This window comes from Lagenorhynchus albirostris, chromosome 9 (genome assembly GCF_949774975.1).
Source record: "Lagenorhynchus albirostris chromosome 9, mLagAlb1.1, whole genome shotgun sequence".
Taxonomy (NCBI): domain Eukaryota; kingdom Metazoa; phylum Chordata; class Mammalia; order Artiodactyla; family Delphinidae; genus Lagenorhynchus; species Lagenorhynchus albirostris.
In genome coordinates this window covers 9,341,403-9,369,127 of record NC_083103.1, presented here as the reverse complement: position 1 = coordinate 9,369,127, position 27,725 = coordinate 9,341,403, and the positions used below count along the sequence as shown (strand labels likewise).

Below are 27,725 nucleotides of genomic sequence, written 5' to 3'. Positions count from 1 at the left end.
CTTTGGAGGCCGGGAGCGGTGGGACTTGGGCGGGCTGAGATTTGTGCTGGGAAGGTCGTCGGACTTGGATCGGAGCAGCACTTAGGAGACGCGGTGCAGTCGAGTGAGTGCGCGCGGGCGGCGGGCGGGGGTGGGGGGATAGTTAGCGATTTGTTACCCCTTCCTCCAGCCCCGGACCGGGGGCGTGACCCTCTCTACCCCCCGTTGCGGCCTGGCAGTGGATGGATCACCTCTTCCAAGTGACGAGGTGACCTGCCTTGGTCCTGGGGCCAGAGATGACCCCCACCCTCCATCCTAGAGAATAACCCCGTCCCTTCCCCCTCCCGGTGCCTAGCACCTTCTTTTGTGCCCAGGAGGCCCTTTGTTGATCTGGACGCGCAGGAAGCGCACACCGACCGGGTTGTGTGACGGAATTATGCCAGATGGCATTTCTGTACAGTTAACTCTCGCTCAACACCTCCCCCATCGGCTGAGCAACATTTTAAAGTGACCATTTCTGGAGTCCACTGCTACCCCTGATCTTGTCATTTCCCAAGCACGTTCACTGACAGTGGCCTTCTCTGGGGCGCCCAGAGCCAGAACTTGGCCCCTGCCTTCCCGAGGTTGAAATGGAGTAGGCGGCACAGCTTGTGGTTAAGAGCACAATTTACATCCAGGCCTTGCCCTTGACTTAACTTCTCTTTGCCTCAATTTGCTCATCTGCACGAGGGTCTCCTTGAGGTTGTGGTGAGAATTAAATGAGATGATGCTCCGTCCAAGCACGGAGTAGGACTCTTTAAAGAAAGCAACTGTTGTGACCCTTCTTTGCTGAGGCGAGGTCACAGTTAGGTGCCCGACTTCCTGCACCCTCAAAAGAACAGGTATTGTGAAGGAGGGCCGTGGGGCCCTCGTCTGGTATATGATGTGAGAGAAGTATTGGGAGATGAAAATGAACAAGCACCCTTCGCCCTTGGTGGGATGTAGGGTGCTCTGGGTTTGTGCCCAGGTTCTTGCAGGGGCTGAAGAGATTTTTGCTGCTTTTCCCAGGACCCTCATTCTTACACTGATCCCTCCTTTCACAGGGTCACCTCTGATCTAATGACAATGACCCTTTTTAAATACCCAGGCTGAGGCTACTGAAAACAAACTTCCTCATGGAAGAAGCCCAAACACCTTTTTGCACTTTGTGAAAGAAGCTTTCGCCCATTTTGCCATTTTGAACAAATACTTTAAAAAAAAGAGCAAGTTGTTGATTTCCATAGCAACAAAGTGTTTTGTCTTCCTTTAACATTTTTCTCTTTCCTAGCCTCAAACTGGGTTCCTGCCCTTAGCCAGGGCTGACTGAGCTCTGGGACAGAGGGACTGGGGGGGATCCAGAAGGATGGCAGCTGAGAGGCTGTGTCGGTGACTGGCTGGCTGCAGAGCTGTCCCTGCCCAAAGCCTCTGCAGTCCTGCCCGATTGGCCCAGCCCCGATGAGCGCTGCCTTTGGCATCTAGGAGTAGGCCTCTGGATGAGTAAGGCATGCCCTAACCTGTGTAGAATGAGTTCATTTGGTGTCCCTGTACGTGTGTATGTGTTGGGGTGGGAGTACCTGTAGAATGTTTATTTCTAGGTCTAGAGTTGATAGATGGATGAATTCATTTAACAAGTATCCCTTTTGTGCCAGGCACTGTGCCATACTCTGGGCTTTCAAAGCTGCGAGCAAGACAGACAAAGGCTAGTCCTCAGGGAACAAACGCTTAGTGGTCAGAGACAGGCAGCAAGCAAACAGATACAGTCACCCAAGTGCCAGGCGGAGAATTGAAATTGATGGATAGGATGGTAGCTGGTGGTCAGGTCCTCCCTGAGTTGCTGAGAGCCAAGTGCTGAGGAATGAGCTGCACAAAATAGGAGACAGAAGGTTCCAGACAGAGGGCAGAGCTTGCTCAAGGAACAAAGGCTCGTGTGCCCTGGAAATCAGCCCCCAGGAGGTCCTATGAGGCTGCAACAGGACCTGGCATTAAGCTCTGTAAGGGGTGACTGAGCCCCTCCTTCCAGGAGTTCCCATCTCAGGTGGGAGGCTGAGCTATGCGTGGTTCTGGGTTTTGAAGTTGTAGATCAGGGTGGTGGGTTACTGCCATGGCATAAGACATGCAGTCTGTTATTGTGGCTAACGACTGTCACCCATTTATTTGTTCTTTCATTCACTCTACCAGTCGGGATATTTATTGAGCCCCTGCTTTGACCAGAATAGAACACTTCTTCCTTGCCTGGGGCTTTGGTGATGATTTTATAACTGAGTTTTGAGGAGAATATCTGAGTTGCCGGTTGTTTTTTTGTTTTTGTTTGTTTATTTGTTTGCTTTTTTGAGTTCCTAGTTTTTTAAGAAATTAAGTGAAGACATAGAACAAATATAGTTACCAAGGGGGAAGAGGGGGAAGGGATAAATTAGGAGTTTGGGATTAAGATACACACACTGCTATATATAAAATAGATAACCTACTGTATAGCACAGGGAACTGTGCTCAATATCTTGTAATAACCTGTAATAAAAAAGAATCTTAAAAACAATAAATATATATGTATAACTGAATCACTTTGCCATACACCTGAAACTAACACAGCATGGTAAATCAACTATACTTCAATAAAAATTTTTTTAAAGGAAATTAAGAGAAAACTAATTTTGTATTTTCCACTGCCTGATATTTCTAGACAAGTTTTCCTAAAAACAAGACATTGCTTATCCGCTCCCCTCGTGCTCCCTCATGCGTCTCAAGGGCATTTCAGCTCAAGGGAGAGGGTTGTAGGAGCCCCTTAGAGAAGAGCCTGTCTGTAGACCCAGCTTTCTTACCCACTACTTTGGGGCGCAGAACCCCTTCCAGCCACTGGCCTCCCGAAGAGGCAGTTGGATTTGATGTTCTCTGGCCTGATGCCTGGGGTCAGCTCGTGGGTAACTCACCCTCCGACAGTAGGAGAGGAGCTCTTAGGAGGGTAAGAGCAGGCCTTTGGGCAGGTCAAGGGGTCCTACCTGGTGGGACCACAGTTTCTCCTGATCCAGGAAGGCAGTTGGCCGTGCCCTGTCATTTTAAGCCCCAGAGATAGCCATTTGTAAGGAGGGCCATTGACACCACAATTGGCTGGTCATTGTGGGCTTCTGGGGACAACGTGCTGTGTGGGGTGGGGATGGGGCGGCATTGAAGAGTGTGAAGATTCCAGCCCTCATGCCTCTTATCTCTGCTTTCTCCAGGCAGAGCCACCATGGGGACGACAGCCCCAGGGCCCATTCACCTGCTGGAGCTCTGTGACCAGAAGCTCATGGAGTTTGTCTGCAACGTGGACAATAAGGACATGGTGTGGCTGGAGGAGATCGAGGAGGAGGCCGAGCGCATGTTCACCAGGTGCGGGAGGGACGGACCCGGGGCTGCCTGAGGCCCCAGCGGGGGCCGCTTCCCCACCTGACAGGCAGAACAGACAGGCTGCCAGCGGTCCTTGCTGAGTGCGCGGGATGCTCAGGGCTAGGGTGATGGGAAGCAGGGGGAGAAGTGCTGGGCTGCACCTCAGAGGGTGGGGCTTCCTGGCAACCTTGCTCCCCTGCCATGTCTGGGGGGGGCGGCGGGCGGAGCCCTGAGTGCCTGCGGTGACTCACGTGCAGCCTTGGAGAGCTCGCTTGGTGCTGGTCACCCCAGCTTGACCAGGCACTGCCAGGAAGGGGGCAAGGGTCGGGCTGGGTGGGGAAGGGGGACCCATGGTTTCCAGGCAGCCTCGAACATCACCCTCTTTGTACCAAACAGAGAATTCAGCAAGGAGCCCGAGCTGATGCCCAAAACACCTTCTCAGAAGAACCGACGGAAAAAGAGGCGGATTTCTTATGTTCAGGATGAAAACAGAGACCCCGTCCGGAGAAGGTAGGAGGGGCCGGAGGCTTGGGGCCCACGTGGAGAGCTTGATTCGCAGGTATTAACTGACATGAGGAGCCGCCCAGGGGAAATGAAGCGTGACCCGAGGCCGTGGAGTCCAGAGCTTGTGTGTGTTGGAGGTGGGGATGGTGTTTGATCTGGGCCTCTCCTTCCAGAGGTAGGAGAAGCAAGAGAACCTGACCTTCTGCTTGGGGGAGAGTGACCAGAGGTGTAGACCGGGCGCTGTTCCCTAACCCCCTGTTGCTGTGCTGGTTATAACTACCCTGGTAACGACCATGGGCTGCAAAGTACCAGGGGAAAGAGGCTGGGTCTTGGGGGTCAGGTGGTCTTGGGTGCACACCCCAGCTCTGCCCCTTAGCAACTGTATGTCCCTGGGTTAATTTTCCACATCTCTAAGCCTCAAGTTTCTGGAGTCTAAAGTGAGGATAATGGTCCCTGCCTCTCAGGGCTGTCTGGTGGTTTAGGCGACAGCATGAGCAATGCCTCCAGCAAGGTGTTTGGCCCAGTGTGACCCCGGTCAGTGGGAGGTTTAGGGGAAGTTAATCTTCCCAGTGGTTCTGAGAGGACAGGCATCATCCCAATTTACAGATAGGGAGACTGAGGCCCAGAGAGGGGCAGCCGGGGTGTCGCGGCTAGAGGCAGCAGAGCCTGGACCAGAACCCCGCTCTTCTGCCTCCTGGCCCTCCGCTTCAGACTCCACTTGAGCTGGCGGCTCCGGGGGAGGCCGGTGCCTGCAGCTGGAATTTTGGGGAGCCTCCCCGCCCTGCTGGGTCATCTCAGCTTCTGCTCCACCTCCTCCAGCAGGTTGTCCCGCAGAAAGACGCGGAGCAGCCATCAGAGCTTCCGGCGCCTCCGCAGCAAGGACAAGGTGGAGAAGCTGGCCACAGTGGTGGGGGAGAACGGCTCCGTCCTGCGGCGGGTGACCCGTGCTGCGGCCGCAGCTGCAGCAACCTCCACGGCAGCCACGCCTTCGCCCACCCCTGAGTCTCCCCCGGTGCTGACCGAGAAGCCCAAGGAGAGCCCGGCCCAGTGCCAGCTGGTCCCCATGGTGGAGATTGGCATCAGCGAGCGCCGGAGCGCTGAGCAGCACCTCAGCCAGCTCCAGTCTGCCCAGGCTCCACCCCCTACCCCGGCTCCGGCCGCTGCTCTGGCCTCCCAGATCACCTTGACCTCGGAGGAGGACTCTACACCCCAGAAGCCGGAGGCCGGGAGACTGGAGTCTGTCACCGTGAGCTCCTTGATAACTACACCCCAGGACCCCAAGGGCCGAGGGGTTGGAGCAGGAAGGTCCGCCTCCAAGCTCAGGATTGCCGCGACCTCCCCAGGCCCGCAGGACTCGCCCAGCTCTCCGGCCTCCCCGTGGCGGGAGCGGGTGCTGGCTCCCATCCTGCCGGATAACTTCTCCACACCCACGGGCTCCCGTGTGGACCGCAGGTCAGTGCGGCGCAGCCTGATCGCCCCGTCCTCCCCGGGTCCCCAGGTCTCGCTGGCCCAGAATTACTCCCTGGTTTCCAAAGAGGAGAGCGCCGTCCGAAGATCAAGCAGAAGGATTGCCAGGAAGGCCACCAAAGAGCCGGCCGCCTCCGCCCGCATCATCTGTGAGTCTGGGGCTCAGCTCTGGGCAAGGCTGCGGAGGGTGGTCCTTCATGCCTGGCTCAGCCAGAGGGGCTCTGGGGACCATTTAGCAAGGAGCTGTCCACAGAACTTTCTGCGGTGGCGTAAGTGTTGCAGATCTGTGCCGTCCTATACTGTAGCCACTAGCTAGCCACGAATGGCTGTTGAGCCCTCAGAATGTGGCTCGTTTGATCGAGGAACTGAATTTTTAGTTTTATTACATTTTACATAGTTCAGATTTAAGTTGCCGCACGTACCTAGTGGCTACCACGTTGGACAGGGCAGATCTGGTCCCACGCTCTTGTTTTACAAATGAGGAAACTGAGGTCCGGGGCCGTTGGCCGCAGTGTCCCTGCGGTTAATGCCATGCTGAGCTTGAACCCGGGCCTCTTCCCCAGGGCCCGCGTGTTCCCCTTCCTTCCTGTGGAGGCTCGCTTAGATTCACCATGTTTGTGGGCCGCCTCCTGTTAACGTAACTGTTCGGTCTGGCCCCAGCTGTACATTTAAACTGAGGCTTACCAAGTCTGTAAATCGGGAAGAGCCCCACGTTTCGTCCCTTCTGGCATGGTGGCCGCTTGCTGAGGAGGCCAGGTGGAAAGCCACAGGGCGGGCTTGTCAGGCAGGTGAGGGCACCTCCCTGGGCCCGGTTTCTTCCCCGCCTGGGGAAGGGTTTGCTCCAGGGCCTGGGGCTCAAGGACACACAGTCGGGGGCCTGTGCGGACATGCGGCCTGGCACACTGTTCATTTCTGGATTCTCAGAAGGGCCCCAGTGATTCTGCCCTGCCTTCGAGATTTCCTCAGGTGTGAATCTGATCCTGGGCAGGGGCCCAAGGGGGCGGGCAAGCCTGGAACTCTAGAGGGAGCTTTGGGGAGAGACCCTAGAGGCCCTCGCCATGCTTCTGGTCAGACATCCAGAAGCTCTTCTTAAGCCAGTCCGTTTGCTCGGCCCCCTGCCCTGCACACGGGTGGGCTTCTGATTTGATTCGCCTTTGACCCAGTCCGGTGGAAGGAAGACAGTCAAACACAGTGGTTAAGCCTTGGAGTCACACAGAGCCTGGGGGGCCTGGGGCACACCCTTCTCCGAACCTCAGTTTCCCCATGTGTTAAATGGTAAGAACACCTGCCTTGAATGTGGGTAGAGGACCCATCTTAGTGCTTGGCTATGGTACAGCTCAGTCCATCTAAATCAAAACAAAACTGGATGATAAAACTGCAGACGGCCTGGGTCCCTGAAGCTCAGTGGAGGTGTGGCCTGGGTGACCCTCCGGGGCGCTCAAGGGTGTGGAGCAGGGAGGGGAGAGGGGGCTTCCTGGAGGCCTTCCTGACACCCAGGCCCTGGGGCTTGGCTGGGTGGGCAACTCAGAGGTTGGATTTTAGTTTGGGTTACCCCAGAAGCAGCCCTTGATATCAGGATTTGAGTGTAACTTGTTACTGTGGGAGGGGAAGGAAGCACCTGCAGCAGGGGAGCGGGGAGGTGAGCCGGGGAGAGAGGACCTCCAGTGACGCCCATAACAGGCCTGGGGCCTCGGGGGAGCCTCTGGAGCCAGTGTGGTGCCCCTCGACCCCCTTCCAGGCCTCCTCCCTGCCCCCAGACCTGTTCTGAAGCCTGAATGGCATGCAGATGGTACTTAACATTCCAGAGCAGTCTTTGCGCTGGTGGAATAGTTGTGTGGTCACATGGGCATCTTCTCACCCTTCTGCCCCCTCATCAGCGAGCCCTGAGCTGGGATGGGAGGCAGGGGATGTGAGCTGTCTCTTGGCTACAGACCCCTCAGGTGGGAGCTGTTCCTCCCACACCTCTAGGCCTGCCTGCCTCACCCCAGGAAGGTCCCTGCTTCCGGCCTCGGCTCCCTCAGCCTTAAACCTCTGGCCACGCACCTGTGGCCCAGATGCTCCAGCCGAGCCAGGCTTCTTCTGTGCCCAGCAAAGCCTGCTCTTTCCTGCCTCATGGCCTTTGCAGATGCTGTTCCTTCTGCCTAGACTGGCACCTCTCAACTTTTGGCCTCAGCCCCTGCTTCCAGACTTCAAAATTATTGGGGACCCCAAAGAGCTTTTGATTATGAGGACGCTATCTATTGACAGTTACTGTATTAGAAATTAACTTGAAGGATTAAAAAATTCTTAATATTCATTAATATTTTATTTTTTATATTAATACTACTTACTGTTTTGATATTAAAAGTATTATTTAATACTTTAATATAAAAGTAACAAGCCAATTACCTGTTAAGGTTAGTTGTGTTTATTTTTGTTGGTTTTTTTTTTTTTAAGAAAAAATAACTGTTTTCCAAACAAAAATGTGATGAGGAGACTGGCGTTATTCTGCAGTTTGCAGATCCCATCCATGTGTGGCTTAAAAGAAGACAGCTGGGTTCTGCATTCACTCTGTTGCATTGTGTTGTTTGGGTTCAAGTATGTGAAGAAAATCTGGCCTTACACAGATACGTAGTTGGAAGAGGGCAGAGTACTTCAAAAGCCTTTTCAGATAATGGCGCATATTCTTTTTTTTTCCAGATAATTTGTGCGTACTCACAAATATGTGGCGTTACGCACATCTTCCAGATGTCGACACACTTCATTATGTATTTTTTTAAAGGAGCACATTTGCTTTCTGGTCTCATCAGAAACATCTTTAGGTATTGGGAAGCTATGAAGTTCATGGTGGTGGATACAAGGTCCAAAATTCTATTTTTGGCTTTTTTGTGGGCTCAGTTTTTTATTCTTGGCAACAAATACTGTTCGTTTTATTTGAAGGGACAGACTCCCTTTGTTCTTTTTTTTTTTTTTTTTGCGGTACGCGGGCCTCTCACTGCTGTGGCCTCCCCCATTGCGGAGCACAGGCTCCGGACGCGCAGGCTCAGCGGCCATGGCTCACGGGCCCAGCCGCTCTGCGGCATGTGGGATCTTCCCGGACCGGGGCACGAACCCGCGTCCCCTGCATCGGCAGGCGGACTCCCAACCACTGCGCCACCAGGGAAGCCCCCTTTGTTCATTTTTAAGAAAATGTCTGCCAAATACCCAAGCTTGATTAGCCATAGTTTGTCAGTTGTTCTTTGACTTAAAAACAGCATTACGTTAAAAAAGGGGCCAGTTCAGCTGAGACCTCAGACCCCCGTGCTTTTCAGAGACTTGGCTATGCAGCCCAAGGGCATTTTTGCATACTTCCTACTTTATCACATAGTGTAATTAGAAAGACATGTACTTAAGTTTAGATTTAATAAAATTAATAGTTTTCATTCCTTCACCAAGGACATTCTTAAGTGAAACCAGACGTTTCCGTCCCGAGTGTGGGGTGCAGTTTGGTACCCAGGCTTCGTACTTTACCTCCATTGCTTTCACTCTCTCAGGGCAAATCTCAACACCATGAAAAGGGAAGATAACATTTTGGTGTTATGGTGGAAATAGTTAGGACCTCGTGGGTCCCCCAAAAGCGTCCTCTTGGGCACTCGACTTCAAGAACCCCAGAGAACACTTTGAGAACCACTGTCCAGGACATCCTCCTCCCTCCCCTTCCTCCTTTGCGACCTTCTTACCTTCTTATCCTTTACGTCCCAGCCTCCAGACCAGCTCGGCTTCCCATTATAGGCTTTTCAAGTTCTCTGCTCGTTTCCATCATGTCACATGTCGGTTACAGGATTATCTGCTGATTATCTAGACCAGGTCGTGGTCCAGTCTGGTTTGCTCTCCATTGGGTCCCCAGGGCCTGTGCATGGTATAGACCCTCGACATATGTTTGTTGAATGAATAAGCTGCTTTGTGTTGGCCTGGGCTGGGAGTTGGAGGCTCGGAGCTGGCCATTGTCCCTTTTCCTAGGATACTCCCAGCCCAGTGAAGGAGCCAAGACGCGCCCTCAGATGGGCATGTTACCCTCTAGGGGGTAGCAGGAGACTTCAAGCCAGCAGCTCTGTTGAGGGTGTTAGGAGTCGAGGGAGTGCTGACGGCAGGGATCTGCACCCAGGGAAGGGGGAGAGGTCTACGGGGTCGAGAGGGTCTATGTCTAGTGAAAGGAGGAGTCTGCAGGTGGAGAGGGTCTGGCTGCAGATGAGAAGTGGTGGAGCCCCCATCAGAGCCTGGTTCCCTGGACCTCTTGGAGGGGCACCTGGCTGATTCTGAGGGCATCTCTTGTTCCTTTGTTTTCCTGTCAGGCCACAGTTACCTGGAGAGGCTCCTGAATGTCGAGGTGCCCCAGAAAGTGAGGTGAGTTCAGTTCCAGGGCTTGGGGACCTTCCCAGGGCTGGGCAGGGCACACGGGGGGCCCTTTCTAGGTGAGCCCCACAGGTGGAGGCGTTTCCTGTGCTCGAGCCTTCCCTCATCGCAGGGACTGCCCCTGGGCTGCCCCCCGCTGCCCCCTGCCCCTGCCCCAGTCTTACCAGGCAGTGCCACCCAGGTGTCAGGTCTTCCCGAATTGCTTGTCAACATCGCTTGTCAGTCCTGGCCTCGCCTTGACCCCTCCAAGCCTTACCCTGGGGCCTGGGCTTCATTGCTTTGTCAAATCCAGAGGCCTGTGGATGAGCCAGTGCAGCCGTGAGGAGCCAGTTCAGACTGGGGTGGGTGGCATGGGGGTTGGTGGGGTGCTTCCTGCTCCAGGCTTACACCCCAGCACTGCTTTGAGCCAGCGCTCCTTTTCCTGGAAGCCACGTCCTGCCGTCACTAAAACTATTCCACCACCACCACGCCTCCCTGCTCTGGAGCAGAGGGGCAGTGCTTGGGACGGGGAGACCGATGACTTTGCCAGCGGTGAATGGAGAACGGGCCTCAAAAGAGAAGTGGTTCATTCAGGCCCAAAGGGTCGAGACGGAGCTGGGAAAGGGCCGACCTCCCGAATCAAGGCCCTGGTGGAATACAAGCGAAGCCAAATTCAGAAGCCGGCACTGCTCGTCTGCCCAGGCCGCAGACTTAAACCACGGGGCCACTGGCTCCGGCTGCCCATCCTCCCGTCCCTCCTAGGTCGCTACCCCAGGGCGTAGAGGAGGGGCTTCTGCGGGGAGGCTTGGGCTGGGCGGCTCCCACAGTCCCCCCTGCTCTGCTTCCAGCCCCACGGCGGAGGAGCCCAGCAAGGAAGCTGAGCCAGAGGAGGCAGCTGAGCCGGAGGTGAGATGGGCAGGCCAGGGAGGGGGGGCCTGTGAGTCCCATGTGCAGACCCCTAAAGCCATGGCTCTTCCCTTAGGTCCCCAAGAACAGTGGCAGCGCCTTGCAGCTCCGCAGTACCACCAAGATCGCCCTTAGCACGCCCGGCTCGCAGCCTGCAGCCGGCGGCCAGGGAACGCCCTCTGAAGGGCGGCCGGGTGAGTCTTCTGACCTACAGACCGTCAGGGCCACGCAGGCCGTGGTAGCCTCGGCCTGACTTTCTCTTGGAGGAGAGGCAAGCCCGGTTTTCTGGGCTGATAGGCCGAGGGAAAGTGAGACCCAGGGTGCAGCGATCTCCTTCGAGTCTGCACGTTTCATCTCCCACCTTTTGGCTGGAGCCACTGCTGAGTGCCACTGGGTGGCCATGGCTGGTTGGTGCAGGAAGCTGGGGGTGGGACCTGAATTGGGGCGTTAACTGTGAACGTGCCAGGTCAAGGCCTGGAGCCTCACTCCGGGGGGGACAGGAGGAACTGTGTCCTGGGGTGTGAACACCTGGCCTCGTGTTCTGTCTCTGTCGCTGGCTCACTTCTCTCCTCTGTGGGTCTCCTGGCTAAAGGGCGTGAGAGCTGTGGGCTCTGGGGCCTGGCCTGCATCTCCCTGGTGGGAGGAGCACCGTAGCCGTGAGAGCTTGCACACGGCTCCCCCAGCTGCTGGACGGGGTTAGCACAATGGCCATGCCAGCCCCATAGGCCCCAGGGGCTGCCGGGACCCTTTGGAGTAAAGAGTGTTGGAGAGCCGGGGGAGAGATCGGCACTTCCTCCTGGCGGCGAATTGAAACGTACAGACCCGCACCCCACGTGTTGACCCTGCTCAGGAGGCCCCGCCCCCGTGCCGCCCCAGCTGCAAGGGCCGGGAGGAGGGGGATTTCGAAGCCGCTCAAGGGGCCTGTTAGAGCTTGCAGCTTGTGTAGGTTTCTGCCCCCGCCTCTCAGTGTTAGAGGTGGGTGGGATGTGGTGAGGGCCACCTCGATGGGACTGTCCTGCTGTTCTAGCCCCAGAGGCCAGGCCTGGGGGCGAGGGATCTGCGGGCCGCGGGCCGCGGGCCAGCTCTGCGCGTCCACAGAGGGGTCACGGCCGGGCAGTGCTAAGCCTGATGCTTCTGCTCCTGGCTACCCTGGGGTCTGCCAGGAAGAGAGCCTCGCCCCTGCCACGGCCACTGCTGGTGGGCGCGTTCCCCTGACCCCTCCGTGCTCTCCCGATCGCCCCCCTGAAACCGCTTTCTCCACAGAGGCCAAGACTGACCAAGCAGATGGCCCCAAGGAGCCGCCTCAGAGTGTCAGGTTCGCATGCGGGGAGGCGTGTGCAGGCGACCATTTTGAGGGGCCCAGAGGGGCACGAACCTTGAGTCCTCCCTCGGGAAGGGTGGGCGTGTGGTCAGGGACCTCCGTGTCCTCTCAGCAGGGGTGGGGACTGGCGCTCTCACTTAATAACAGAGGTGGCTTCAGGCTGTGGGAGGAGCCTGGCCTGGGGGTGGGCCACGGGATCCCAGACCCCCATCCTCCTGTGTCCTGGCTGTGTGACCTTGGACTGGTCACTCCCCTTCCTCTGACTGGGCGGCAGAGGGTTGGTCAGGGAGACCCCACCTCTGCAGTGCCTTTCAATCTGGAGTCCCGGGGGCTGGGCCCAGTTCCATTTGCAAGGGGGACCTTTTCTGGGGCGTGACAGGGGGCGCTGGGGGGGACACGAGGGCGGGCCCTGTGACACTGCTGCGCCCGCACGCCGGCAGGAGGAAGCGCAGCTATAAGCAGGCCGTGAGTGAGCTGGATGAAGAGCAGCAGCTGGAGGATGAAGAGCTGCAGCCCCCCAGGAGCAAGACCCCTTCCCCGCCCTGTCCCGCCAGCAAGGTGAGTGTGCGTCTGCCCTCCCTCCGCCCCCTGCCCCGCCCACGGGCTCTGACCCTGGTCCCTCTGCAGGTGGTGCGGCCCCTCCGGACCTTCCTGCACACCGTGCAGAGGAACCAGACGCTCATGACCCCGACCTCGACCCCTCACAGCAGCGTGAAATCCTTTATGAAGCGCAACACTCCCCTGCGCGTGGACCCCAAGGTGAGGGCGGCCTGGCTGAAGGCTGCAGCATGTCCCCAGGCTGCTGGGAGCAGCAGGGGCCTGGGCCGAGGCGGGTGTGACCTGGCACTGGTCAAGAACCAGCTTGAGCCTCTGTGGCCCTGGGCTACCTCGACATCTGAGGACTGTCCTGACTCCTTGGGCTCTGCACTGCAGCCTAGAGGCTCGGCCGGCTCAGGGTGACCTCCCGGGTCTGGGATCCGGGGCTGGGAAGTGGCAGAATTGGCCTGGCTGGCCACCACCGTGGCCATCCATCCCCAGGCACCGCCCCCGTTCCCTCCCGGTGGCCTGAGTAGTTAAGGTGAGGGACTCACGTGGACGCTGACTTGGGGATGAGGCCTGGGTGACGTGAGAGGAGTGGTGGCGCTGGGAGAGGGCGCAGGCCCCAAGCAGACTCACTGGCGTCTTCAGGAGGGCGGCCTGCTTTCCAGAATGCCCTCCACCTGACATTAACTCTTGCTTTTTCCTTGTCTCCTCTCCACAGAGCAGCTTTGTTGTAAGTAAAGCCTTTCCCTGTCCTGTAACCTAGCTCCACCCAGCACTTACCCGCCGTAGCCCTGTCCCTGCAAAACTGACAGCACTTGTAGAAGCACTAACATCATCAGTGGGAGCGTTAAGGGGGCCGGGAGGTGGGAGGTGAGCTAGAGCTGCTGGCTGGCTGGCCCGCCGGCCCTGCAGTTCTGGAGCCGATGTCCTCCCTCTGCAGAGCCTGCCCAGGAGGATGAGAGGGGGTGTGGTCCCCAGGCAGGAGGAAGCAGAGGGGGTGTGACCTGCGATGGGTCACCAGGGCCACATCTTGCAGTGTTCCCCCCCAGCCACGTCCCTCCCACCTCCCCGGTGCCGGGCTTGCCCTCAGGGTCTGGGGCTGCAAAGAGAATAGACAAGGCATCTCTGACCCCAGGCCACCGAGATTTACAGGATCGCAGACCTAAGCTGCTGCCTTGAGGGGTGGGGCAGTGGGGAAAGGAGATCTGGGTCTGCTGGGTAACGGTGGAACTGTCAGTGCCATCCTCCAGAAAGAAGGCCACAGAAGCTGTTCTCTTCTCAGATACCCCAGAGCTGAGCTGGACCACCGGCTGCGTGCAAGGAGCCATGGGGGCCTGGGACCTGCTCGGCCCGCAGTCCCAGCTCCCAGGGTCTCCCGAGCAGCTGCAAGGTTGCATCCCCCGAGTCCTTTAGTGTCCACTGGCACTTTGAAGGCCACCTACCTGGAGGGCTTCTGCCTCCAGCCAGGGGTCTTAGGGCCCCAGGAGCACTGCCGTGGAGCTTGACAGATCAAGAGGCTGCCCAGCAGCTGGACAGGCAGGTCCTGAACTGGCCTCTCCTGCAAGAAGGCTGGTCCCATCTGGGTGGACAGGGCCCTGGCGTCATCCAACATGCCAGCAAGCAGGCTGTGTGGTTCTTATGTACCTGTCTTTGTGCCAGGGCCCTACTAGGCACCTGGGCCCACAGCAGTGAACCAGCCTTGGACTTTTTCCTCCTACAAGGAACTACCTGTGCCCCACCCAGACTGATCGGGGCCTTGCAGGAATGACCAAGAGGTTCAGGAAGCTGCCCTTTCCTGCTTTGGGGAGCCCAGGTCCCTGCATGCGACATCTGCGCGGGTGGGACAGTCCTCAGGAGGCCAGGGGACCTACCTAGATAGGTCGCTGTGGCATTGGACTGGTTTCCTAACCTTTGGGCCTAAATTTCCTTGGCTACAAAGTGTGGAGACAGGTTCATTCAGGGAGGTTGGATGAACCAGGGAGCAGTAGTGTGTGTCAAGCACCCAGCACGGGGATCGGCATGAAGTGGTTGTTTGATGGGTGGCAGAGAGGCTGCTCATTGGAGACCCCTGGAGGCAGAAGGGGCTGCACAAGCTTTTGGATCCCTCCCACCCTCCGCTTTGGGCTTGATGGTGGCCCCTGGGGAGCAGCCCACCTTCCAAGTTTGGGGCAGAGAGGAAGCACGGATTCTACGACCTAAGAAACTCTTGTTTTCTTCTATAAAATTCACAGTGCAACAGGATAAATTCTCTGACCTGGGCTGGGAAATCCTAATAGTCAAGCTTCAGGACAAAAGCCTGTTTTGCTGAGCCCTGCTGAGAGTAGGAATCTGGGGGCAGGACGAGAGGGTGGCGACCGCTCTGGGTGCCACGTGGCCTTTGTTTCCCAGGTGCTTTCCTCATAGGCCAGCGGGCGGTGTGGCCTCTTGCTGGGTTTCCCTGGGTCCGTGTGGTTGGAGAGCACAAGGCCACCTGCTCCCTCCCTGAGGGGTCCTCCCAAAGGCCAGCATCCTCCTCCAGCCTGGCTTCCTACCCCAGCTTGGCTTCTATGACTCATGATCATCTCTCTCCATTTCTCTTTCCATCTTTAAAAAAAAAAATTATATATTAAAAAACATTTTACAGTAAAATTTATGTTAAAAATTATCATTCAGTGAAATCTATCCTTTGTGAAAGCATAGGTTTATGTAACCACTACAGCAGTTGGGATGCAGAGCGGTTCCATCACCCCACAAGACTCCCTCCCCCACCCCTACCGCGTGTTCTTCATCACTGTAGTTTTGTCTTTTTGAGAATGTCACATGAGTGTAATCATATGACAGGTGACCTTGAGATTGGCTTACTCAGCATAACGCTTCTGAACTCAGTCATTACATTTGAATTCAGTTTCCTGTAGACAGCATATAGTTGAGTCAGGGTGGTGGTTTTGTTTCTTTTTAAAATCTAACAGTGTCTTATTTGATATATTTAGTGGTATGTTTCAATTTATGTCTACTGTTTCATTATTATTGGCTGTTGCCTTTGTTTTTTTCTTCTGTCTCCCCTTTCTTGCCTTTTTTGGGGTCCTTTGATGTTTTTTAGTATTCCATTTTAATTTGTCTCTTGCGATTAGGACTATATCATTTTTAGGGTTTTTAATGGTTGTTTTCAGGTATTACATACTTAACTTTCACAATTACTTTAGCATCAGTATCTTTTTTTTTTTTTTTTTTTTTTGCATCACGCGGGCCTCTCACTGTTGTGGCCTCTCCCATTGCGGAGCACAGGCTCCAGACGCGCAGGTTCAGCGGCCATGGCTCACGGGCCTAGCTGCTCCGCGGCATGTGGGATCTTCCCGGACCGGGGCACGAACCCGTGTCCCCTGCATCGGCAGGTGGACTCTCAACCACTGTGCCACCAGGGAAGCCCAAGCATCAGTATCTTATCAGTTGAATTGGAATGTAGAAACCTTACCACCTATAGATGCCTTGACTTCCCACTGTGTGTGATCCTTGTCTTACATATTCCATCTCCATACATCGATGACTCCAGCAGAATAATTTTTGCTTTCAACTGTCAAACATTTTAAAGAAACTCAAGAGGAAAAGAAGTCTTGATATTTACCCAGATATTTGTCATTTCTGTTCTTCATTCTTGAAGCTTCACCTTTCTTTCTGGTATTATTTCTCTTCTGTCTGAAAAACTTCCTTTAGCAATTCTTTGAGAAGTCTGCTGGCAACAAATTCTTTAGTTTTCCTTTATTTGAGAAAGTTTATTTCCCTTCATTTCTGAAGGATATTTTCACTGAATATAGGTAGAGTTCCGGATTAACAGTTCTTTCCTTTTAGCAATCTTAAAATGTGCTCCTTCCGTCTGGCCTCCAAACTTTCTGATGAGAAATCCCCAGTCATTCAAATCATTGCTCCCTGATAGATAATGTGTCTTTTTTCTTCTGGTGCCTGCTTTTCAGATTTTTTTTTCCTTTGTTTTAATATTAAGTTTTTAGCAGTTTGATTCTTTTGTGGCTGGACATGGGTTTCCTTGGGTTTATCCTGTTTGGGTTTTGATGACCTTCTTGAATCTGTAGATTTATATCTTTCAGCAAAGCTGGACATCTTCAGCCATTATTTCTTCAAGGTTTTGGGGTTTTTTTGAGTATTTCATAGACTTTTTTTTTTTTTTTCCACACCACATGGCTTGCGGGATCTTCCCCAACCAGGGATTAAACCCAGGCCACCGCAGTGAAAGCCCAGAATCCTAACCACTAGGCCACCAGGGAAGTCCTCATAGAACTTTTGTTGTCATCTCACAGTTCCCTCAGGCTCTGTTAATTTTTCTTCCGTATATTTTCTCTCTGTGTTTAGATTGGCTAAATTTTGATTTATCTTCATGTTTTCTCCATTCTGCTCTTGGATCTGTCCACTGAATTTTTTTTTTTCAGTTATTGTATTTTTAGTTCCAAATCGCCATTTGCTTCTTCTTTAGATCTTCTAGTTGCTGAGATTTTCTGTTTTTCCAGTTGTCTTAAGAGTGCTGTGATTATTTGTTGGGGCATTTTTGTCAGAGAATTCCAACCGGACATCTTGGCATTGGTGTCTGTTGATTGCCTTTTCCCGTGGGAGTTGAGATTTTCCTGGTCGTTGTATGCTTAGTAATTCTGGATTGCAACCTGCACATTTTGAATATGATGTTAGGAGACTCTGGGTCTTGTTTAAATCTTATGGAGACTGTTGATAGTTTGCTTTGGCAGTAACCCACTGGTTCTGGCTGTGGTTCCAACCTGCTTTCTGTGGCCTGTGGTTCCAACGTCCATTCAGATTTCAAAGCCTTTACCGTGCTCTTTGGATCTGTCGTGGGTGTGCCAGTCAGCGGTCCGTCTGGGATCTGGCAGGTGGCCTGTGGGTTTAGTTCTTAAAGTTTCAGGTGTGATAGTTCGGGTCAAATCCAAACATCTCCAGTTTGGTGTTGCGCCCGGGAGTTCATAAAAACCTTATGGTATTACTTTCTCAATCTATCCAGTACTTTCCTCTTCTCTGGGGCTCCCCCTTTCTGCCCCCCAGCCAGGAAGCTGGGGCCTTAGTTCTTCTGCTCTGCTGTGTGCTCCCCTAACCACGTGGAGGGCCTCCGGCTGGGAGACAGAAAGAAAGGCAACAGTGTTTCCCAGCATTTTGGGATCACAGCTCCGTAGTGTGGCATGGAAGGTTCTCCTCCTTGAGTTTTGACTCTGCAGGTTCCAGTAACTGCTGCTGTCCCCGTTGCCACAGGATTGCTTGTGGGCCAGAGCATGAGAGAAGGTAGAGAAGAGGGAAAAAACCATAGCGTTTTGAGTCAGAACCAGAGGGCTCTTCCCGGAGTTCTGTCAGCACCTCGGTGATCTCTTTGGGGTCTCAGGCTTCACTGAGTTAGTGCTGGAGGGAAAAAAAAAGCATTCAGCTCATTGCTGGTTCGGTGACGCTTCAAAGCTTGGTCTCCTTCCCCAGTCTGCCTGCGGCTGTTTACCTTGCAGAGGCCTCAAATAACTGCTCCGTGCATTCTGTTAGGTTATACACCACATGTAGTGGGAGAGACAGATGGGAGTGTCTACTCCATCTCACCCAGAACCGGAGCCCTTCTCTCCGTCTTTAGGATGGTATTACCTCGGGGCCAGATTTCTAGGTGGGAAATCTGTAGTCAAGGTCAGTGGCCAAGGAGAAATGGACAGTAAGGCCGATGGGTGGCTTAGCCCAGAGGTGGTGTCTAATGGGAGCCAGGCTGGGGTGAGGGGTGGGCCTCTAGTCCAGGTCCCGGCCTCTAGTCCAGGTCCCAGCCTCTACCCTTATCCCCTGACCGTTACTGGTAAAGCACCAGTCTCGTCCTTGGCCAGGGAGGGCTTGGAGGCCCCACCTGTCCTGCTGGTTGCCTACTGCTATGGCCATGCCCCTGGGGCTTTCTGGGCCTGTGGAGGAGGAGGGTACCAGCATCGATCTGCTGAAGCAACTAGGACTTTTAAAAAGTTGTTTTTGAAATTTGTATGTAGCCGTATTACAAGAAGTTTGGAAAATGAAGGGGAAAAAATGCCATCCCTAATCAGTGTCACCAGCCTATATAGTAACCTCTGTTAGCATTTGACAGTATTTTCTTTTTTTTTCAGCTGTTAGGAAAGAGTCGATACACTGTGTGTGTGTGTGTGTGTGTGTGTGTGTGTATACACTCGTAAAAGTTATAAAGCATAATAATAAAAAATTAACACATGTGTACCCATCCATCCCCTTAAATAGAACATTAACCATAACTTTCAAAGCTGCCTTTCTGTCCCTTCCCAATCTGGTTCTTTTTTTCTTCTTATTATTACTTTTGGCTGCGTTGGATCTTTGTCGTTGCATGCGGGCATTTTCTACTTGTGGCGAGCAGGGGCTACTCTTCCTTGCGGTGCGTGGGCTTCTCATTGCGATGGCTCCTCTTGTTGCAGAGCACAGGCTTTAGGCATGCGGGGTCAGTAGTTGTGGCTCGCAGGCTCTAGAGGGCAGGCTCGGTAGTTGTGGCGAACGGGCCCAGCCGCTCTGCGGCGTGTGGGATCTTCCCGGACCAGGGCTTGAACCCGTGTCCCCTGCATTGGCAGGCAGATTCTCAGCCACTGCACCACCAGGGAAGTCCCTCATTCTTAACTCTTTTATCAAATATAACTTTTTATATAGTTATAACCTCCGCTAACAGAGGTTACTATAGGCTGGTGAAGTAGATTAGGGATGGCATTTTTTTCCTTTATTTTCCAAACTTCTTGTGATGTGGCTATATAATAATTTCAAAAACAACTTTTTAAAAGTACTAGTTGGGGGCTTCCCTGGTGGCGCAGTGGTTGAGAGTCCGCCTGCCGATGCAGGGAACGCGGGTTCGTGCCCTGGTCCGGGAAGATCCCACATGCCGCGGAGCGGCTGGGCCCGTGAGCCATGGCCGCTGAGCCTGCGCGTCCGGAGCCTGTGCTCCGCAACGGGAGAGGCCACAACAGTGAGAGGCCCGCGTACTGCAAAAAAAAAAAAAAAAAAAAAAAACCAGAAAAGTACTAGTTGGTTCAGCAGATCAATCTGAATCATCCAGTCTTGAGCCTTACTTTTGTGTTGCCCACACCTTGGCAGGGCTCAGGTGAGGGCACTCGTGACTCAGGCCCTTGGGAGGCCTTTGGGGTCGTCCTGGCCCAGCGCGGGGCTGCCCTCACTCCCCCACCGCCACCCCCCCAGGCGAAGGAGCGGCAGCGCCTGGAGAACCTGCGGCGGAAGGAGGAGGCCGAGCAGCTCCGCAGGCAGAAGGTGGAGGAGGACAAGCGGCGCCGGCTGGAGGAGGTGAAGCTGTAAGTGCCCGCCCCCCTCTCCGGCTCCCCCGGCCTTGCTGGGCCCCCGTGACCACCCTGTGCCCGCAGGAAGCGTGAGGAGCGCCTCCGTAAGGTGCTGCAGGCCCGGGAACGGGTGGAGCAGATGAAGGAGGAGAAGAAGAAGCAGATCGAGCAGAAGTTTGCTCAGATCGACGAGAAGACGGAGAAGGTGCAGGCCTCGGGCTGTGGGTAGCAGCTTCCGCGGGCTGTGCCCTGGCGGGACCCAGGCCCGTCACACTGGGTGGCCCGAGGGTTAGGACTGGACCCGTCGGGAAGTTGCGGGTTTGATGCCCTGTATCCCTCCCATGGCCGTCCGTGGGGTCTGTTCTGAGCCACGTGGAGGGTGGAAGGTCTGCCCGGGACCGAGCACAGCCCTGTGCTCCTGGCAGGTCTGAGTCCCGGGTACCCCCTCCCCCGGGCTGTGGGGAGCTAGCCGGGGCCCCAGACACATGGAGTATCTGCCCTGCTGCGTACTGGGCCCCACCCTGTACGGCTGAGTGGCGGGGGGCTGCTCCAATGGGCGTCTGTGGGTGGGCTCCGCAGGCCAAGGAGGAGCGGCTGGCCGAGGAGAAGGCCAAGAAGAAGGCGGCGGCCAAGAAGATGGGGGAGGTGGAGGCGCGCAGGAGGCAGGAGGACGAGGCGCGGAGGCTCAGGTGGCTGCAGCAGGTACGCACGCCGGGCTCACGCGGCAGGAGGCCGGCACTGCCTCCGCGCCCCTGGGCCGCTGGGCTCAGCCCCTGCGTCGGGTTGATCTTGGTGGGCCTTGCTGCCTTGAGCTCACAAGGAGGTTTCACGAAGGCCATGGAGGTGGGGACGGGGACGGGGACCCGCCCTGTGTTTTTTGTAGAGGCAGCAGTTTGAGGGTTAAGTGCGCGGACTCTGGAGCCAGACTTCCAATCTCAGTTCTGCCATCTATTAGCTGTGTGACCCTGGGTGGGTTATTTGACCTCTCTGTGCTTTGGTTCCTTCAGGTAGCAGTGATATCTACTCGATAGGGTTGTTGCGAGGATTAAACGTTCTGCCTCTAAGATGACGGGCCCACCTCTTCCTGGGAACTGTCGGTCTTCCGACTCTAGGGAACACAGATCTGGCATTAGGGGGTCATAAGACTAATGGCTAAGATTTATGGAGTATTTACATTGTGCCAGGCACTGTTCTAAGTGCGTCATGTGTATAAACTCAAAGTCTTAGGAGGCGTGGGCGTGACTGTTGTCCCCATTTTATCAATGAGGGTAAAACCGAGGCCGGAAGCCTTCTGTGACTCGCCTCATGTCACCCAGCTCACGAGTTTGGCTTCGTCCAGTCTGTACCCTTAACTACTAAATCTGCCGCTGCAGCAAAAGAAGTTGTCGCAAGACGCGCCTCAGGCCGGTTGCCGTGGTCCTTGTGGGTGGAGCCTCGTATGGGGTGTCCCTGAGCTCAGCCCCTGCTGTTATTTTTTTTAATTTATTTATTTATATTTATTTCTCTAAATTTTTGGCTGCGTTGGGTCTTCGTTGCTGCACGCGGGCTTTCTCTAGTTGCGGCGAGCGGGGGCTACTCTTCATTGCAGTGCACGGGCTTCTCATTGCGGTGGCTTCTCTTGTTGCGGAGCACGGGGTCTAGGTGCATGGGCTTCAGCAGTTGTGGCACACAGCCTCAGTAGTTGTGGCTGTGGGCTCAGTAGTTGTGGCTCGCAGGCTCAGTAGTTGTGCTGCACAGGCTTTAGTTGCTCCGCGCATGTGGGATCTTCCCGGACCAGGGCTCGAACCCGTGTCCCCTGCATTGGCAGATGGATTCTCAACCACTGCGCCACCAGGGAAGTCGGCCCCTGCTGTTCTTGATGCGAGAGGAGCTTCTGGGAAGGACAGGCCCTCCGGCCAGCTGCTCCTCCCCCCACCCCCCCTTCCTCCCTCCCAGACCCGCTCTTGCCTCTCCAGCCCGGGCTGGCCTGCGAACCCTGACCTTGCTCTCTGGTCACAGGAGGAGGAGGAGAGGCGCCACCAGGAGCTGCTGCAGAGGAGGAGGGAGGAAGAGCAGGAGCGGCTGCGGAAGGCGGCCGAGGCCAAGAGGCTGGCGGAGCAGCACGAGCTGGAGCGGCTGCAGGCCGAGAGGTGAGGCGTCGCGGAGGCCCGGCGCCCAGGTGACTCTGTGGCGCCTCGCTGTCACATCAGCCGTCCTCCTGTGCGCGTGTGGCTGACACACAGATGTAGCCGTCACCCAGAGGCAGCTCCCGCCTTCACTCGGGAGTTTGGAAAAGAAGGACAGGCTTTCTTCCTGGCTCCAGACGTGGTGTGTTGGCTGCTGAAGATTCAAGGAGTAATGGGCAGGGTCGCTCGGGATTGTGTCTCTGTTCTGCTTCCAACCGGATGAGCTGAGCCCTTTGGTTCATTCTTTTCTCAGCTGACATAAGGGGGCGGTGGGGCCGCAGGACGACCAGCATTTCTCAGCAGCCACTGAGGGCCTTTGGTGGCAGAGTCAGGCCACCACGTGCTGTGATTCATTGCAGGGCCTTCGGCACCCCTGGCTTGTGCCCACTGCGCGTGCTCCTCAGGGCTGGTGATGACTCGGGCTGCCCCCCCACCAACATTTCCAGACTGTCCCGCCTCCCCGCAACTGGGGACCGTGGCAGATGAGCCCTCGCAGAGGCAGTGGTCTCTGCGATAGGCGAGAATTCCACGTTTAGTTCCACAAGCGTTTATCCAAGGCCAGTCCCTGTGCCAGGTTGTGCTGAGTCCTGGGGATGCCGAGGAGGGTAAGCCTCCGTCACCACTGGCCAGGAGACATGTGGGATCCTACGCCTGTGTGCAGATGCAGACTCCCCCGTGTGCGTGTAGACTCGGGTGGGCCCAGGCCCAGGCCTGGCCTCTCTCCTGCTTCCACCCACTGGGAAACACCAGGCAGCACTTTTTTCCGTGTCTTTGTGGGTGGCTACAGGCCCAGTGGAGAAGGAGGTGGGTCACAACCGGAGGGCTGACTGCGTCAGGGCCATCGTGTTTTTTGGCACAAAGGGGTCCCTGGTCCTGTGGGCAGAATCAGAGACAGGAGTCTGGGAGGGGGACAGAGGGCGGCAGCTGATGTAGCTTTAGAATTGGATGTGTGTCGGGCAGCGCCAGGGGCTTCAGGGGGTGGCGACGGTCATAACGTTTGGCAGCTTGGGCGGGTACCGAGCCACACGCTTTCCACACCTTTCCTTGTTTAATCCTCACCTGAAGACACCTGCAGCATGGGTACCAGCTGCTCTACTTCCCGGAGGGGGACACAGGTCCAGAGAGGTTCCGTGACTTGTTCAGGGTCATGAGCGAGTAAGTGCAGGTGGCTCTGAGCCGTGAACGGCCCCTCCCTGCTTCGTGTCAGGCTTGGGGCCGGGTGTTGGCCTGTGGGTCAGGACGAGTGGCGGTAGCTCAGATGCCCTCATTTTGTTCTCGTGGCAGCTCTGGAGGAAAGGTGTTCTGTTCCCCATTGCACAGCAGGCAAGACTGAGGCACGGAGGTCTGAGTGGTGTGGAGGCGCGGGGCCCAGCTGGCGGGCCTCGGGGCTGAGTGCTCCTGGACCCTCAGCTGAGCGCTCCTAGCCCCTTGGGCGCCAGCACAGCTGCTGGCTCTTCGCTGGCGTGCCCGTCCTGCCATTCCCTCCTCTGCGGCGTGTGCCAGGGCCCTGGCTTCCCTGACAAGGGTGGAACGGGGCCGGGCCTCGGCTTCCTACCCTGACAGGCTCTTGCTCGGTCCTCAGGGAGCTGCAGGAGAGGGAGAAGGCCCTGCGGCTACAGAAGGAGCGGCTGCAGAGGGAGCTGGAGGAGAAGAAGAAAAAGGTAAAGGGGAGCCGGGCCTGTGGCTCCCACGGGGTCTGCCCTGAGCTTTGGGCTGGGAGGCCTGGTCCAGGGCCCTGGTGCAGGAGCCGCCCTGCCTGCCTCGCTGCGCGGCGTTGGTTGGGGGGAGGGGAGAATGCACACGCGGTCTGTGACATCCCGCCCTCCACCGGGGTCCCAGGAAGAACAGCAGCGCCTGGCTGAGCAGCGGCTGCAGGAGGAGCAGGAGAAGAAAGCCAGGGAGGCCGCGGCGGCCAGCAAAAGCCTGAACGTGACCGTGGACGTGCAGGTGAGGCCCGGGCATCAGGGTGGAGAGGGCCCCCTGGCTCTCATTATTCTCTTCCCGGTAGCCGGAGGCACAGGCTGTATGTATTAGGACCATAAGAAAGTGGAAGCATACAGTTGGCCCAGTTGTTTTTTTACTATATTTGAAATATATCTTCTTCCTTATTCTGAAAGTAGAATTTGTTGTAAAAAAAAAAAAAAAGAAACTAAACTTTATAAAAGAATATAAAGCAAAAGAAATGTACCCCCAGAGGGAAAGTCTAAGTCTGGTGTCTATCTTTCTATACTTTACGTATAAATACATTTTATACACACACTTTCTCTCACACACACATATGCATAGTTTTAAATGGGCACAGACTACCCATACTGTCGTAGTCTGTTCGTGCTGCTACAACAAATTACCCTAGACTGGGTGGCTTAAACGACAGACACGCTGGGAAGTCCAGGGGTCAAGGCGCTGGCAGATCCAGTGTCTGATGAGAGCCCTCCTCTGGTTCACAGACGGCCGTCTTCTCGCTGTGTCCTCACACGGCCAAAGGGGAGAGGGAGCTCTCTTTTCTAAGGGAACTAATCCCGTTCATGAGGGCTCTGCCCTCATGACCTGAGTACCTCCCGAAGGCCCCACCTCCAAATACCATCACATCGTGGGTTAGGATTTAACATGGGAACTGGGGGGGAATACATTTAGTCCACAACACATACCATTTAGCAGTTTGATTTTTTCTCATTTTTTTCCTGTCATTTAATGTATCCTAGACGTTTGTCTGTTTCACCGCTTGTAAATCTCTTACTTTTGACCGCTGTGTTCCAGTTAGTGGTACCAGAAGGTCTTTAACCAGTCCCTAATGACAAGCATTTAGGCTATTAATGCTGTTACAAACAAAATGTAATATAAGGTTTTCATTGCAACACCGTTTAAGATGTTGAAAACTTGGAAGTTAGCTGAACCACATGGTTAAATTACAAATCCTGGGGTTCCCAGTGAACTGCCCTGCTGCGGGTCACAGGACACACACTGACACACTAACCTAGAAGGATGTTTACAACATACTTTCACATGAAAAAGGAAGACATGGAGTCATGTATATGGTGTGATTTTTTTTTTTTTTAAATTAAAAAGCGACCCCTGAACCTTTCTCTTTTTTCCCGTGAAATGAGGGGAGGTGGCCAGAGCCCCATGCTCCTCAGTGGTGGGAGGCACCAGCCTGCAGGGCAGGCAGCTGAAGGCCTTGTTCATCTTTTCCAGTCTCCAGCTTGTACCTCGTATCAGATGACCCCACAGGGACACAGGGCGCCCCCCAAGATCAACCCGGATAACTACGGGATGGATCTGAACAGCGATGACTCCACCGATGACGAGGCCCATCCCCGGAAGCCCATCCCCAACTGGGCCAGAGGTGTGCAGGGCCCGGAGCTCCCCAGGGGAGCCGGGTCCCCACTTGTGACTTCGAGCCCTGGAGGGGGTGGCTCAGCGGCTGCGGGGGTCAGGAGCCCGTTGTACCCATGGGCTGGCAGCTTGAGTCGTTGGCCGACAAGTCTGCATCGGGCCTCGGGACGCGCCTGGGGAAGGGTGGGCACCCTGTGGCCAGCGGGCTCATCTGAGGACCAGACCTGGACGTTGGGCGGTTCCATTCTCAACAGATACATTAGATTTCGGCTGGCTGCTGGCAGGCGTGGTGCTGGGTGTTCCACCTCAGACTCTATCTGGCTGCCCCTTTGGAGTCCCACCCAGCAGGCCACAGGGACCCAAATATGCTGCCTGGGGGTGGGAATAGAGCTAAGAGTAGCGGGGTTTCAGCAGCGCACAGAGCTGGAGCAAGGGCTTCCAGCCAGCTGGGGGAGGAGTTGGAGACGGGGATGGGGGTACTTGAGGCCCAGCAGGATGGGACGCTGAGCTTACAGGCCTCTAAACAGGAGTGTGGGTAAGTGTGAAGGTGCCACCTCAGGCCTGGGTGCAAGGCCTGCGGGGAGTGAGCAGGGCCAGCGCATGCAGCGGCTGCCTTACAGAGTTGGCCGAGCTGGGGGCGGGGCGGGCTGCAGTCTCACTCCCCGGAGGAAGGGCCAGAACCCTGGAGGGGATCGGCGCTGTACGGAAGAGAGCTTGCTTTGTGAGTTTCACCTCATCTGAACCCCACAGTAACTGGAATCCGACTTCGTCTCCTTAACGTCCAGTCATTCCGGAGGTGGCAGCGGGCAGGGGTCAGCGTGGCCGGGGAGCCCTTGACCTTTACCAGCCTACTTAAACTCTCACTCCGTTTTCCCATCTGTGGAATGGGGGTGCTTAGAGCACCCAGCTGAGAAGGGCTATCGAGGATGAAGTGAGTTAGCGTAGGAAGGCCTGGTGCAGGGCAAGTGCTGGGCACACATTCTGCTTCCCAACCCCCCGGGGGTCCTCCTCAGCCTCGCTGGCCGGGCTCTGAGCCACCGGCAGTGTCAGCCTGCACCAGGCATCGTGGGGCTGTGGTGCTGATGAGATGAGTAGCCAACCAAGGCTGTCGAGGATGGCATCAGATGCTTTGGTTCTGCAGCTGGACTTGTCTTCAAATCCCGGCTCTGCCAGTCTCTAGCTGTGTGCCTCTGGGCAGATCTCACCCTTGTAAACCGGGGCGGGTAGAGGGCCTGCCTCCGAGGTGGCTGTGGGGATGAGGGGGTCATGCAGTGACCTCAGCCGCGCGCCTGGCTCACATGAGTCGCTGGAGAGCAGCTGTAGGAGCGCGCAGTGAGAGGTTATCCGTGTTTGGTTGGGGGGGGCGGCTGGAGGAGGGCCCTGAGAGGAGCTGATTTGACAGGAGGTGAAGGAATGCTGAGGTGGAGAGGGCGCCGAGGGCTCTTTGTGGGGGGCAGGGGGAGCCCCAGGGTAGTGACCCAGCCCTTGGTGTCCTCCTGCAGGCACCCAGCTTAGCCAGGCCATCATCCACCAGTACTACCACCCCCCGAACCTTCTGGATCTCTTCGGAACCATTCTGCCACTGGACTTGGAGGACATCTTCAAGAAGAGCAAGCCCCGCTACCATAAGCGCACCAGCTCCGCCGTGTGGAACTCGCCGCCCCTGCAGGGCACCAGGGTCCCTGGCAGCCTGGCCTACAGCCTGAAGAAGCACTGAGCCAGGCCCTCGGGCCTGCTGGGCAGCCTCAGCCTTCATCTGTGTCTGTATGTCTGTGTTTCTGTTGGTCTGGTGCCGTCCTGCCTCGTATCCTGTCGCTGAGGGTTCGGTCAAGTGTATATAGACGTCCTCTGTGGGCTACAGGGGGAAGGCGGCTCGGGCCTGTTGGGAGGCTAAGCTTGTTGGGTGTTCGGGGAAGACCCAGGGCCAGCCTTGCCTGGTCTGCTGACAGCACTCTGTAAATAGATTGTTAGAGTTCAACTGAATTTTAGCCTCTAGTGTTTGAGAGCTAGATTAATAAAGTCTGTTCCTTCATGCCTGCTGTGAGTATCATGAAGACTGCGCTCCTCTGCAGAAAGCCCCGGACCCTGGCCCCGTCTCGGGCCGCTGGATGGGCTGGAGGAATAGGACCTGCTTTTTCTCCTGGGATGTGCGCCAAGGCCACCTGGGTCCCACCCCCAGAGATGCCGACAGAGTGGGTGGACAACCCACAGGACAACCCTGAGAAACACTTCAGTTACTTTCATGTTGGGGCAGGTGACGCTACTTCCTGTTTTTCTGGGGAGCGCCCTGCCTGTAGAGGGGGGCTCATTCAGTGGGTAAGACCTGGAGTTGAGGTCAGGGGAACTGGGCTCTTGACACAGCTCTGCCGCTTAAGAGAGGCCCTCAGCCCCTCCACGCCTCAGGCTCCACCCACCCTTGCTGCACGGATGGTGAAAGGACTTGAGAACGTGGACGTGCTGCTGAAGCAGGAGATCTGGGTTAGGAAGGGGCCG

At 55.8% G+C, this 27,725-nt stretch overlaps 1 protein-coding gene across 6 annotated transcripts; it reads left to right on the top strand.

Annotated features, from left to right (window-relative positions):
* INCENP (inner centromere protein) lies at positions 1–27,266 on the top strand. 6 transcript variants are annotated; one of them, XM_060158970.1, is made up of 20 exons: positions 3–103; positions 1,286–1,494; positions 3,210–3,360; positions 3,754–3,867; positions 4,681–5,107; positions 5,360–5,477; positions 9,639–9,690; positions 10,527–10,584; positions 10,661–10,778; positions 11,848–11,899; positions 12,346–12,463; positions 12,533–12,664; positions 19,640–19,749; positions 19,819–19,939; positions 20,314–20,436; positions 21,733–21,863; positions 23,482–23,560; positions 23,739–23,846; positions 25,092–25,242; positions 26,735–27,266. In XM_060158970.1, exons 2-20 carry the CDS (start codon positions 1,491–1,493, stop codon positions 26,947–26,949), a joined length of 2,382 nt encoding a protein of 793 aa, XP_060014953.1. In that variant the 5' UTR covers positions 3–103; positions 1,286–1,490; the 3' UTR covers positions 26,950–27,266. The 6 variants fall into 6 exon arrangements, with proteins under 6 accessions (XP_060014950.1, XP_060014953.1, XP_060014949.1 ...); XM_060158966.1 differs by having other exon boundaries at positions 4,684–5,477; XM_060158964.1 differs by having other exon boundaries at positions 4,681–5,477.
* Positions 27,267–27,725: the final 459 nt, after the last annotated feature.

Coding starts and splice junctions, on each gene's coding strand:
- INCENP (XM_060158964.1), top strand. Junction 19,940..20,313: donor TCGACGAGAAGACGGAGAAG/GTGCAGGCCTCG, acceptor TGGGCTCCGCAG/GCCAAGGAGGAGCGGCTGGC. Junction 25,243..26,734: donor CATCCCCAACTGGGCCAGAG/GTGTGCAGGGCC, acceptor GTCCTCCTGCAG/GCACCCAGCTTAGCCAGGCC.